Raw genomic sequence first — 14,586 nt, forward strand, 5'->3', positions numbered from 1 at the left:
TGTATCTCACAACTCAGTGGTTCTTTAAGAGGGTGTAAAATTCACACTAGTGCCTTCTTGTAACTGAATGCACTGTAAAGTGAAGTAAAAGGATTTCACTTGTTACCTTTGCTGTTGCTGTTGTCAGGTCATTAGTAATTCTCAATTCAGATTTCTCTCTTTTCAGGCCATTGGGAATATGGAATAATAAGCACTCCTAGGAATGCTTAAACATTCTCATGGTCATGACAAAAGTAATAAAGTTCAGCAAGTAAAACTAATTCAGGATTCATTATTTTATTTCCTTTCTTATAGACCTGTACTAGTCAAGCTGTCTTCCACCTTCAGTCTGGTATCTGTCAGCTCTTTCGAGAAACTCTCCTTCACAAGGGGTTTGTGGAAATTCAGACTCCCAAAATCATCTCAGGTATGGTGTGGTTTAATGTGGTGTGGCATTTACTTAGCACAGCAATACTGGATTGATATTTGAAGGGCTGAAAAATGATTTTTTTTTCTTTTTAACAAGCAATAAATTACTATCTTTTGAATTTAGAATAGCATCTCCTAGAAATCAAAAACAGTGTTGTGTTGTTCTCCTATCCTTAGATGTTAGTAGTTGGCTCACTGCTTACATCTTTTAGTGTTAGTACTCCTGACAAGAAAGGATTATTATTACCTGACTTGGAGTCTCTCCTGGGCATGTAAAGGTTCTGTTAAGTTAAACAAAGATTGAACTTTAAGATTCTGTTAAGTTAAACAAAGCTTGAACTCTTGAACCTGAACACTCTTGAATGTTGGGTACCACCAATCTAAAATCCAATACATTTAACTTAAATGCAGCTTCTCCACAGAAGAGCCTTCTCTCACTTGATACTGAACAGAAGATCATTCCGTGGTCGAAAATATTACAAGTTGACACATCTATAGAGAGCAAAATAAGGTTATTTGAAGCTGCTAGCATAGCTTTGCATGGAAGCAGGGCTTAATGGCTAACGCACATGACTAGGAGATGGGAAATGTAAATTCTGTTCCTGACTCTGCTGCTGATTTGCTGTGTGACTTTGAGCAAGTCAGTTAATGGCTCAGCGCCTCACTTCTCCCATCTGTAAATTGGAGATGGTATGTGCCTGCCAGGGGTATGGGGAGGCATCAGTAATGTTGCTCAGGTGTATAGCAATTCTCTGATGGAAGGTGCTGTATCAGGGCAAAGTATTAGTGGTGGTATTCTTTCTTTGGATGTGCCTTACCCAGACATCTTTCTTAGAAGTGGATTTTGTAATTCTCCTTTTATTTTATGAGATCAGTTATCAGCTGAGACTGTAACAGCAGCCTTTTATAACCTAATATGTGCAAGCAACTGTCTTACTACAGAAAATCTCACTGAATGCAACAGTTCACCTCATTCATGTTAGATGTCTCTGCTTTATAAAAACAGACTTGCTCTAGTATAAGTGGCTCACAAGCTCTCTCTTTGCATATGACCCTCCAGGAAGTGTGCCATTCTTACTGTGTTGCATACCAATAGTGCAAACATCCTATTTGTTTCAGTGAGATTATGTTTATGCAGAATCGTTAAGTAAAGTAGGTACAGTCTATGTATGCTAATTTTCATATTTAAATATCCTAGCTGTTTCAGCCTTCAGGATTTCAAAAGTTGTTGGTTCATGCTCAAGAATAATTACGTTACCATATTTACGTAAATGAAGCCATTTCTACTGAGAATGTGCAGAAACAGCTGCTGAAAATCTGAGATGGGGGGTGCGGTTGTGTTGCAACTCATATGGCATAACAGTTTTTGCACATGAGTTTGAAAAGAGGGTATTGGTAAAAAGAGAAGCTTATCTTCGTGGAAGAGAGGATAATCTTTCAGTACTCACATAGTACTCTCTCATCTTCAAAGCTCTTTAAGAACATTAGTTAACGATTCCTCACAATGTCTTTTGTTACCTAGGTAGGAAAGTATCATTCTCATATTATAGACAGAGAAACAATAGTAAAGGGATTCACCTGAAGGCACAGAAGGGAGTCAGTTTCAGTTGTGGTATTAGAATGCAGGAGTTCTTTGCTCCTTATAACTTTGCACTCAAGTGCGCGCGCTCTTGCTCTCTCAGGATAACTTTTTATGCCTAGCATGTTACAACCCTAAACTGAGTAAAGGATTTAGACATAAAATTCCCATTGAAATTAATGGTTGCTCTATGTATATTCCCCTAATTGGTTTTGAAATATCTCATCCTAAGCTTTACATATGAACCCAAATGTACTTGAATAGATCAGCCTCGGATTTTGTAAGTTTATATTTTAATTGCTTTAAACATTTGCTTTTTCAGCTCCCAGTGAAGGAGGAGCCAATGTGTTTACTGTATCCTACTTCAAAAGCAGTGCCTACCTGGCTCAGTCCCCACAACTGTACAAGCAGATGTGTATTTGTGCTGACTTTGAAAAGGTTTTCTGCATTGGACCAGGTCAGAATAACTTCGTTTTATCAGTTTTTCATGCTGTAGTGATGGCTTAGCTTAGAGCAAGCCTGTGACAAATGGGATGATGTGCACACACTGAAAGTTTGAATCCTTTCACTTCTTCTCTACATAGTGAACAAAAGTTTCAAGGCTACTAATTGGGTTGACATAATGACCATGTTTAAGGGGTAAGCTGGTGGAATAAAAGTGCAATGCTCAAGTCAGACGCGTTGATAGAAAGCACTGGTGTTCCCTAGCTGACGTTGCCATGTAGTATTCCAGGCCCTGGGATGAAAAAGAGGGAGGACTGGAATGGAAGTTAATAATTCAGTGATGAGCTAAAACAAGTTAGTAAAGCATCTACTAACTCTGTGATGCCAGAAGCTGATGATTCTTGATGAACATACTTTACTTCCAATACCAAGCAGTTAAAAATGTGCTTAGTTTTTTACATTCTTTAAATTTATTTTAATTCCTAAAATGCACCCCTCCGGTGTTGTATGTCTAGAAACAACTTCATTTAAACAACACCCCCAGTGTAAATTGGATTGAGAGCAAAGAACACTAGTCCTTAATTTCCAATCTCCCTTTCCTCAAAAGCTTTTGAAAAACAGAAATAGCGTCCACTGAGCACTAACATATGTCTTTGTCAGAACCGTAAAACTGGTACATTTAAAGCTGGTAACTAGTGATTTATTTCTAAATTGGCAGAACAACATCTAAAGTAAGAGAATTAAAGATTTTTAAAGGTACCAAGTAAGTCTTGCTCATAGCAAAATTAAGTTCAGGGGATAGCCCATCTCTGCAGGAAGAGTTGTGTCTGGTTTTAGGTAAGAGGAATTGTCATGCTCACATACAGTAATGCATGATCGATGCAAGACATGATGTGATTGAGTTATTTTTTGTAAATCAAATACTATGGTAGTCATTTCCTTTAGGATACAAGGTTGTTTAGAATTTGTACTCTAATTTTACAGTGTTTAGAGCTGAGGACTCCAATACACACAGACACCTAACTGAGTTTGTTGGTCTGGATATTGAAATGGCTTTTAATTACCACTATCATGAAGTGGTTGATGAGATTGCGGACACCTTAGTACAGATATTCAAGGGGCTTCAAGAAAGGTAAATAGAGCATTTTTCATTCTGTGGACAGCTTCATCTGCTTGAGATCTCTAGGGTCCTTGCAGGAAAGTAGTGGGTGCTCCATCCTCACTCTATCAAATAACTGCTAGGAACCTAATTTATACCGAGAGAGCTTCAGAATTAAGGCTCTTACTCTGCATGACTTTCCCTGTGCATCTTAGACTTTGGAATTCACTGAAGAAATGACCTTTTTCTACCCGGGGCTGTAATTCCTAGGGGATGTCAGAGTGCATTAATAGCAGAGAATCCTTTGGTACCTTATAGACTAACAGACGAAATTAAGTGAGCATTAAGAAAACTCACTGTTGGAGTGGCCTCCTAACAGAAATGATCTGTCCTCAAATTTAAATGTCCTTACTCTTGTACGCATACAAACTCTTTGTCCTTATTTTGATATTGAACTATATATTTGCTCTTAACAGAATTTTTTTTAGAATCCTATTTATTGTAGTAGTCAGCATTATCTGCTACGAAAGCCAAGAACAGTATTTTCAATTTTTGCCACATACCTCACATGACAAATCTGGTTCATCAAGTACTGGGAGGAAATCTAACATCCTTTTACAAATTATGCAGTATCTTGCTGCCAGAAACACAGATCTTATTACTCGACCAAAAGGAAATCTGTGTTTTTATGATGTTTGATTTACGTAATACTTAATTTCAAAGGAGTAGAGCTAGTAAAGAGGGTGGGGGGGGGGTTGTTTTGTTTTTAAGAGCAGAGATTCTAAGGATAAATCTGGTCAGGCAGTTACTTCTTGAGAGAGGAATGAAACAGCAAGAGTAGCGTTAAAATATTTAACTTTTGTAATATTTAAATAGGGATTGCATTATCTTGGATAACATTCAGTTTTGATTACATAGAATTCTCCCAGAACCTGCTTCAAATTAGTTTGTGTTGCAAGAGTGACCTCTTGTGGCAAAAATGTGCACTGCAATTGTAAGCTTATTGTTTGACTGCAAATGAAATAACTCTTCTCTCTCTCCCCCCCACTTCCCCTCCAAATGTATACAGGTTTCAAACTGAAATTCTGACAGTGAACAAACAGTTTCCTTGTGAACCATTCAAGTTTTTGGAGCCAACTCTGAGGCTGGAGTACCGTGAAGCTCTGGCTATGCTCAGGGAAGCTGGAGTAGAGATGGGGGATGAAGACGATCTAAGGTACATACATATTGTTGGAATGTAGCACAATCTTGTAAAAGTGGTCTAGCACCGTCTGTTAAGGTATCGATTTTGCACTGTGTGACCAAAGAGCATGAGAACACATCCCAAGTTTTGAAGTGAAGAATAAACTGGACCATATCTGTTGAAAAATTAAAGTGACTGGATATGAAAATAATTCCTTTTTTTCCCCACTGTAGATTTTATACCTTAGAAAGCCCTGGGACCCAACACAAAACAAACTAAAAGTACAAAGAGGGCAGAACTTCTTTTAAGAATAAGACATTTGTCTGCCTGGCCGTGGCAGGAATCTGTGTGAGCATGATTTTAGTTCAAAAACTCTACAGTCAAAAATCTTGCTTATTGATCAGCCCTTCTACCATGGAAATTTGCTGTACATTTTTTCCTGTTTAACATAGGTCCTGATCTAATTCCCATTGATATCGATAAAGGCCCTGTGGGTTCACAACAGCTTCCAAGTACATTTACCACATTAAAACATTTCTGCTCTTTCGCATCTGTACAACAACATAGAGGTGTGTGTTACTCTACAAGTAAATAAAAATCAGGGCTTTGGAGTGGAGCTGGAGTGAAGCCAGAGCACAGCTCCAAAGCCCTGATAAAAATAACAGATCTCTGCCCCCAGAAGGTTGTAGTCTAAGGGTACAATATTGCAAAATGCTTATTTCCATATCTAACTGGTATCATTTTACACCCATTTTACACGAGTGTCAATGATTGTGCAAGGCAGTAGGGAATGAGGCCCATAATCTTTCACTAATAAAAACAGTGTGAGAAGAACTGGCAAGGTAATAGCAAGCCATATGTAGCTATCAGTTAATTCAGGGGGGTTATATTTCTGCAAAGTGGGATATTTTAGGACACTACTACACTTCATTTAAGAACAGAAAGAAATGTGATTAATATTTTTAAAATTGTTGTAGGATCTAAAACTATTCAGGAACTATTTGTATGTTTTCCAAAGGAGGGTGTGGGGGAATCCATCAGATTTAAATCTGTTACTTTCTTTGAGGTGTATGTCTGGTAAAGGTCTACGTCGATTTATTCTGATGGTGAGAATATTTCTTTTCAGCACACCTAATGAAAAGCTTCTGGGTCGTCTGGTGAAAGAGAAGGTAACAGTCACTTCAGAATAAATTACTCTCTTTTTATTAAAACTGAAGCTTAATCTCAACATAGAAAACGAGAGAGAAATGTCTGTTTTGTACAAAACAGCTTTTTGCATCTCTGATGCAGGCTCTTCTCTGAACAAGCCAGAGTAATTTGGGCAGCATTCTATGATTGGCATAAAACTTTCTCAATGATTGTTCTAGATCAGTGGTTCCCAAACTTTTGAGGGTCGTGCCCCACTTACCCATGTCCGTGCCCCTTGGGGCTGGGAGTGGGGCCGCAGGTCTGGATGGGGGGAGGGGGAATGAGAACAGGGGTAAGAGGGCTGAGGTTGGAGCCGCAGCTAAGCTGGGGGTGGACCTGGGGCCAGGAACGGGACTGGGAATGGAGCTGCGGCCAGGGGCCGAGGCTGGGGCAGGAGCAGAGCTGCAGCTGGCCATGGTGGGGGCCCGCGGCTGGGTGTAGGGCTGCTCCTGGCCCCAGGCCTGGAAGAGAGCTGCATCTGGGGTGGAGGTTGGGCCAGAAGTGGGGCAGCAGCCAAGCCCCCGGCCTGGTGTGGAGCCACACCAAGGCTGGGGACAGGGGCTAGCTGCGGGGATGGAGCTGGGTGGTGCTCCATCCCTGCTCCCTATGGGGGCTGGCCCAGGGTCACTATGCCCCCCCAAACGTTCCTACACACCCTTCTAGGGGGGTGTGCCCAGCAGTTTGAGGACCTCTGTTCTAGATGTGTGTGTGAATTTTTTTTTTTACTATTGTTCATCAATCTATTGACAGTTTATTTTCTTTCACATGAATAATTGTTCTTAAAAGCAAACCATAAAGTAAATATTTGAATATCTTTTTATTGGCTTGTTTAATATTTGTTGTTTACAATCTCACTAGATTGTAAATTCCAAAAAGATAATGCTTTAAAAAACTACTCTTCCCAGATAACATTTTTAGCTGCTCTAACCAAAGCACAATGTGAGGTTTTCCTGGTAGTTCTGCAGTAACTAGTTCACTGCAAACATCATTCTGAGTACATTCACCTTGGTGCACTAAAAAATAAAATGTAGTCATTTAGTCTGGCTTCCATTAGGAATGGTGGGAGAAGGAAAATCTGTGTTTGGTATATTAAAAAAACAACAACACATTTACAGAATTTAAAAGGTACAGTGACTAGAGTGAAATCCCTGCAAGCTGCTTGGACACTTTTCATAGACACCATAATAGAGGCCCAACTTAAATATATACCCCAAATGAAAAAACACAGTTAAAGAACTAAAAAAGAGCCACCGTGGCTTAACAACTATGTAAGAGAAGCAATGAAAGATAAAAAGGAATCTTTTAAGAAGTGGAAGTCAAATTCTAGTGAGGTAAATAGGAAGGCGCATAAACACTGCCAAATTAAGTATAAAAATGTTATAAGAAAAGCCAAAAAGGAGTTTGAAGAACAGCTAGCCAAAAACTCAAAAGGTAATAACAAACTGTTTTTAAAGTACATCAGAAGCAGGAAGCTGCTAAAACAAGCAGTGGGGCCCCAGGACAATTGAGATATAAAGGAGCACTTAAAGACGAGAAAGTAATTGCGAGAAAACTAAATGAAATTCTTTGCTTTAGTCCTTCAATGGCTGAAGATGTCAGGGAGATTCCCAACCTGAGCCGTCCTTTAGTGACAAACTCGGAGGATTGATTCCAGATTGAAGTGTCACTAAAGCAGGTTTTGGATTAATTGATTAAACTTAACAGTAACAAGTCACCGGGGTCCAGATGGCATTCACCCAAGAGTTCTGAAAGACTAAAATGTGAAATGGCAGAAAATTAACTATAGTTTGTAACTGCCTCTAAAATCAGCTTCTGTACCCAGTGATGGAAGATAATTAATGTAACACCAATATTTAAAAAGGGCTCTAGAGGTGATATCGGCAATTAACAGACTGGTAAGTCTAATGTCAGTACAGGCAAATTAGTTGAAACAATAGTAAAGAATAAATGTCAGACATAGAAGACTAAATCGTTGGGCAAAAGTCAACATAGTTCCTGTAAGGGAAATATGTCTTACTAATCTATTAGAGTTCTTTGAAGGGGTCAACAAACGTGTGGACAAGGGGATCCAGTGGACATAGTATACTTAGATTTCCAAAAAGCTTTGACAAAGATCCTTCACCAAAAGCTCTTATGTAAATTAAGTACGTGGGATAAGAGGGAAGATCCTTTTCATGGATTAAGAACTGGTTAAAGACAGGGAACTAAGGAGAACCAAATGGTAAATTTTTAGATGGAGAGGGTAACTAGTGGTGTTTCCCGAAAGGTCAGTCCTCGGACCAATTCCACCTATCAACTTTTTTCGTAAATGTTTTGAGAAAAGGGTAAACAGTGAGGTTGGCAAAGTTTGCAATGATAGTAAACTTGCGCAAATAGTATAAAGACCAAAGCAGACTGTGAAGAACTTCAAAAAGATCTCACAAAACTAAGTGATTGGGCAACAAAATGGCAAATGAAATTTAATGTGGATAAATGCAAAGTAATGCACATTGGAAAAAATAACCCCAACTATACATATAATATGATGAGGGCTAACTAGCTACAGCTAATCAGGAAAGAGATATTGGAGTCATCGTGACTAGTTCTCTGAAGATGTCCACTCAGTGTGCAGTGGCAGTCAAAAAAGCAAACAGGATGTTAGGAATCATTAAAAAAGGGATAGAGAATAAGACACAGAATATCTCGTTGCCCTTGTATAAATCCATGGTACACCCACATCTTGAATACTGCATACAGATGTGGTCTCTTCATCTCAAAAAAGATATACTGGCATTAGAAAAGGTTGAGAGAAGGGCAACTAAAGTGATTGGGGGTTTGGAACGGGTCCCATATGAGGAGAGATTAAAGAGGCTAGGACTTTTCAGCTTGTAAAAGAAGAGACTAAGGGGGAGGTATGATAGAGGTATATAAAATCATGAATGGTGTGGAGAAAGTGAATAAGGACAAGTTATTTACTTGTTCCCATAATATAAGAATTAGGGGCCACCAAATGAAATTGATGGGCAGCAGGTTTAAAACAAATAAAAGGAAGTTCTTCTTCACACAGCACACAGTCAACCTGTGAAGCTCCTTGCCTGAGGAGGTTGTGAAGGCTAGGGCTATAACAGAGTTTAAAAGAGAGCTAGATAAATTCATGGAGGTTAAGTCTATTAATGGCTATTAGCCAGGATGAGTAAGGAGTGGTGTCCCTAGCCTCTGTTTGTCAGAGGGTGGTAATGGATGGCAGGAGAGAGATCACTCCCTCTGGGACACCTGGCATTGGTCACTGTTGGTAGACAGGATACTGGGCTGGATGAACCTTTGATCTGACCCAGTATGGCCATTCTTATGTTCTAGGACAAGGAACTTTATGTTCAGGAATGCTAGAGCTCATAACAAATGCAGTGTCCAAAAAGCTAGTAAAGATAGTACAGTAATGCCCCTTTTTAACTATTGTTTTTCAAGCTAAGATATGGGTAAAATAAATGGATCAGCTGTTTCTCCTTTTCTTAAATTGTGCAAAAGTTAATAAAAAGATGAGGTTTTAAACTAACAGACCTTTTGTTTCAATCTAAAAGAATCATTGGTTGTCGCTTCCTCTATGTAACCCTCACCTCACCTCATCCCATTTGATCTAGTATTAACTTTATTAAAATATTTCATCTTCTTACAGTACGATACAGACTTCTATATTCTTGACAAATATCCTCTGGCTGTGAGGCCTTTCTATACAATGCCAGACCCAGGAAATCCTGTAAGTAAAGTTGTGTAGTGTTGTCAGTGTAGAAAAGCAAAGTCTTAACCTAGCTATGAAAACCTAATTTGACAAAGCACAGTTGAGTTAAAAACTTTTTCTTATGTGATCTGCATTTCCAATAAGATTTGTTATTCACATTGGTATTAAGAGTAAATACCATACCTGTTGGACCATACCTGTATTATCTGCCTGAAAGAAAAACAAACAGAGCCGTAAATATTAGAAACCCATAAGAGAAAACTTCCCAGCAGAGGCCTTGTCTGTCAGAGTACTGCTGTTCCTGTAGTCACTAATGCATGGAGAGCAAAACTAGTCTTACAGGGGAATAAAAGCTGTAGCCGAAGCCATGCTTTCTTTAGTTTTTGTATGGAGTCCCCTAATTGTTGCCAGAATGGGCTCTGCATTTTTATGTTTACATTTGCTGAAACTCCAAATACAAATGTTGTGATTCTGCAAAATGGGAGGTAGCAGAATTCAGGTTCACAAATCAGTTTGTCCAAATGTGATGACAGGAAACAGAGCTGAGTTTACTGATGCAGCCCACAGTATTTCACACTGTCACTTAGCTGCACCAAGTATCATAGGTGAAGTTACTGAAAAGAGCACCTTGGCTGGTTGCAGGCTGAGCAGGTGTCAGTGGGAAACACACCCTTCTCTCCAACTTCAGTCACTAATGAAATGCAAACTTTTCCTTTCCAGAAAAACTCCAACTCCTATGATATGTTTATGAGAGGGGAAGAGATTTTATCTGGGGCTCAGAGAATTCACGATCCTGAGCTGCTGACAGAAAGAGCCCAGCATCATGGTGTTGGTAATAAAATGTTTAAACTTCGAAAGGTTATATATTGTGAGATAGAATTTGTTTTTTCATATGACTTCCAAAATCTGTGCAAAGCATTGGTAATGAGAGAGAGAACAGTTCAACACTGAAGCATGACATGAAAACCTTTTTCTCTGTCTATTTCTGTCTTTAGTTTCAGGCATGAAGGCATACTCCTTGTCTGAATCATTTGCATCAAGGGAGTTCTGAATGTTGTTCTTATACCTTTAAAGGAAGATTTTGGGCAGTTTGAGACCATAAGCTGGGGCAATATTGCAATAGTAATACTGGCTCTTGCATAACAAACTAATTTCTTTCTAATTTAACCATTTTTTAATCCATTATAGTGTTAATCCTTAAGAAAAACCTATAAACTGTTTTCTAAGAGCTGTAGAGAGTACAGAAGTAGGAAGGTTTTCTGCAGCAACAGACAGGGTACTCTTATGAGAGCAAGTTCCACCCTGGCATGGTTCAGGTATACCACTTCCAGTGCAATTCTCTGCTGCTGCTGACCCTTAGGCTTTGAACCAGTAAGAGGGGAATGGGTCATGTAGGGAACATCTATCAGTGGAACTGGGGAGGGAATCAGCATGGATGCAGCCTGGATAATAGAGGGAGACAGGAAGTGAGTGGAAAACAGAAGTGAATCAGCAGAGGTGAGGTAAGTATTGAGTCAGAATACTTTGTGAAGGGTAGCAAGTAGAGTGGCAGTGCAACTATCTTGGATGTAAGGAACAGCAGCTGGGAGAGCTCTCTTGCTGGTGGCTGTGAGGAGACAGAGAAGCTGAAAAGAGTACACTGAGCTTCAGCTTCTCAGAATAGTGTACCAGCATGAATGTTCCACTATATTTCTCAGCTATGTAAGGGTTAAGATCACCATGATGTACAGTAGAGGCCTAGCTGCTATTTTACTATAAAAGGCATTCCCTGAGTAAATCACATCAGGGGACTTCATGGAGTTTCACTGATTATAAATTAAAGATAATATTCCAGATAAAGTCATAGCTTTTAGACAGTGCTTCATTATTTACATGTTTGATGGCTACAAACCGACATCTGGTTTCACGGCTTCATTGCCCCAGTTTTTGTTTTGTAGAATCATTATGGACACACCCAAGCATTTAGTCTTTGGGCTTCTTTGAGTATATTAGTAAGATGAGACATTAGCTCTGCATGAAAATAAAAATTATTTTCATCTCTAGACTTGGAGAAAATAAAGGCTTACATTGATTCCTTCCGTTTTGGTGCACCTCCCCATGCAGGTGGTGGGATAGGTAATGTATCTGCCTTGATTTTATTTTTTGCTAGCTTCCAGTCCAAGTTTAACATCAGATGGTCAGTCTCAAGTAACTTTATGATTACAGTAATCAATCAAGTGTTCAGAATAAAATTCAAAAAGTTAACCTGGATGTATGCTGTAGCCTTGTTGAGCAACATTGTAAGCTCCTTATCTAAGAATATTTAAGGAAAGACGCTTAAATTGTGAGCATTAGTAATTTCATAAAATGGAAAATATTGAGGGACAAATCTGCCAAGTTTGAGAGACACAGAGCACAAGAATAAATCACTTGTTAGTCACATTGATCATTCTGATTCTCAACTTTAATAAAAAAAATACTTCCTATGATTTATTATAACTGACTTAAAGTGAATAAAGATAGTGGAGGCTCTAGGTTCCTCACTACTTCTGATGAAACCATTCTGAAGTCAGGAAAAACCAGTGATTGCTTTTATTTTATTCATGGTGAAGTTACCCAACTGAATCTCATTGATCAGCTACTTGTTCAGCAAAGGTATTGAGGTTTAGGGGCTTCCTATGTATGAGCATTTTAAATATTAAAGTGAACAAAAATGAGAGAATTTTTCAAAGTGTATAGCATTAAATTTTAAAATGCATTTTAAGCACAGCAATTTGCAATTGCACACACTGGTCTCAGCAGCAAAAGGTAACCTATTCATGCATTTTGAAATAGAGTTCTATATGTGTCCTAAACACAGTAAGTGCCCGAAACCAATGCTCTCTGTTTCGGTCTATCTTTGCATGGGTGTCTTCTTATCTTTGTAAAATGAATTTAGAAAATTATAAACAAAGTTTTGGAACAATTTCTAAATCAGATATATTCTTCAGTAATTAGATTTATAAGAAATTATAAGCAACTCATTGCAGAGAGGGATTTATGTCTGATGCAAATGTTAGTGAGCTGGAAAAGCAGCCTGAATGGTGAAGGGGCAACATTTGCTGATGTCCTGACAAACCTAATAATTGTCTCTAGAGAAGACTGTGAGGAACTTCAGAGGGCCTAACAAAGCTAGGTGAATGGGGAGCATGACGGCACATAAAATTCAGCGTTTATAAATACACAATACTGCACATTGGAAGGAATAATAATTTCAGTTACATCCAGTAGTAGGTATGAGTTCTAAATTACCTGTAACCACTATGGGATAAGGAAGAAACTTCCCCTAAGCACAGGTTATTCCATAATTGTCTACTAAAGTTTCTGACACTTTGCCTGAAATATTTGGTACTAGACACTGTCAAACTGCTTGGATGTGTACTGGCATCTACTATGTTCTTAAGACAGCACTGATTTTTTTCATGATTTTTTCTCTCCATCCTTCTTATTATTAGGAGTAGTATTGTAGCACCCAGAGGCTCTCAATGAAGTTGGGGCCCCATTTTGCCCTTTAGGGCCCACCTACTTAGTGTGCATAGCCCAGTGCAGGCACGCAGTAACTAATTTTATAATAAGGCAGAGTAACACATAGCAGAATGTGTGTAGTGTTGGGAAACTTGCATTTTTTCTGGTGCTAGTTCCATTTTGTAATCAGTTATGCTGATATCTGAGAGCAGTTGTATGCCCTGTTGTGTGGTCCTTACTCTGCTATATATAAAGCTTGCTAGAATTGTTAACTGTGTGTTCATGTTGTCAAGAGTTAGAAACTAATGACTGACTAGACTGGATTTAATTTTTATAGGGTTGGAAAGAGTAACTATGCTCTATCTGGGACTGAGCAATGTTCGTCAAACCTCCATGTTCCCTCGGGATCCCAAACGACTAACTCCTTAAGACATCTGTGTGAAAGTTTTCTCCGGTCCCCTGCTACTGATCAGCCTATACCCTGACTACTTGTAATATGCACTAAAATAAGGAAGTCAAATCTACTGAAGTGCCACAACAATATTTTGAATCCTTCATTACTATCTGTTTAAAGGAAAGTATTTTAATAAATCTGGAATCTTTGCAATAGGTGTATGTACATTTTTAATGTAATGTCATACTTACGTTCAGTTAATGTTATACTAGTGCATTACTTAGCAGGTTTCTAAACACTTCAGTTTTAATAAACTGTGCAATAAAGACTACAAAAATATGAATTTTTAACTTACAGCAACACGATTGTGCATCTTGTAGTACAGTATTTGATCGAAGCTTAAACAATAACTGTAGACAATGGTAACCTAAAAAGCAGGCGGAAAGTAGCAAGTTGCTAACTAATTTACCTGATAAACTGAGTATTGTGAAAAGTTGAACTTTCTTAACTAAGTGTTCATACTAAATTGTAAAAATAGATTGCAATAAAACTCAAAGTAAATTATCTATTCCATATCTGTATTTTTTTTCCTTTGGGTTCATATAAAATAATCCTGAGCATACAGAAGTTGTTTGGAAATAGATGCTACAAACACCTGAAGTTTAATTAGTTTATTTTTTTTTCTTTTTGTGTGTAACTCCTTGAGAAAGTAATATAAAGACAGTTACCCATTTATGTGGTGGGAACCTGCCCCACCCCTGTCAGGAAGGGATTAAAGAACTACTCTGGGCAGTCAGCTCCAACCCCACACACTTGTGAAGCCTGCTGCACCAGGAGAAGGCCAGCTCCTTAAAAGTGAGTATCTAAGCCCAGTAAGGGGTGGCATGTACACAGACGCAGAGCTAGGTCACAGAACTCCCTAAACCCACAGAGCAGGGACTGCTGACTAGAAAAGCTGTTTAAGATTCTCTGCTGCCTGGACCCTCTGGATAAGTAGATAGACTTCGTTTACCTTGTTTATTTTCTTCTCTTCCTTAGAGCCCAGGAAGCTCAGCCTAATAAGGGGTTCAAAACCCAGCCCTGACAACTGACC

The 14,586-nt window shown here is 38.7% G+C and overlaps 1 protein-coding gene across 1 annotated transcript in view; it reads left to right on the forward strand.

Moving 5' to 3' along the window:
- Nucleotides 1–14,057, forward strand: part of DARS1 (aspartyl-tRNA synthetase 1) — a 66,984-nt gene extending 52,927 nt beyond the window's left edge. The window contains exons 8-16 of the mRNA XM_032782223.2: nt 295–406; nt 2,310–2,444; nt 3,416–3,563; nt 4,600–4,746; nt 5,840–5,882; nt 9,554–9,634; nt 10,337–10,448; nt 11,660–11,731; nt 13,437–14,057. Coding sequence (XP_032638114.1) covers nt 295–406; nt 2,310–2,444; nt 3,416–3,563; nt 4,600–4,746; nt 5,840–5,882; nt 9,554–9,634; nt 10,337–10,448; nt 11,660–11,731; nt 13,437–13,528 — 942 coding nt within the window. The 3' untranslated portion in view covers nt 13,529–14,057. The remainder of the gene's footprint in view (nt 1–294; nt 407–2,309; nt 2,445–3,415; nt 3,564–4,599; nt 4,747–5,839; nt 5,883–9,553; nt 9,635–10,336; nt 10,449–11,659; nt 11,732–13,436) is intronic.
- The last annotated feature ends 529 nt before the right edge of the window (nt 14,058–14,586 follow it).

Source organism: Chelonoidis abingdonii, chromosome 10 (genome assembly GCF_003597395.2).
Source record: "Chelonoidis abingdonii isolate Lonesome George chromosome 10, CheloAbing_2.0, whole genome shotgun sequence".
NCBI classification, from domain to species: Eukaryota; Metazoa; Chordata; order Testudines; family Testudinidae; genus Chelonoidis; species Chelonoidis abingdonii.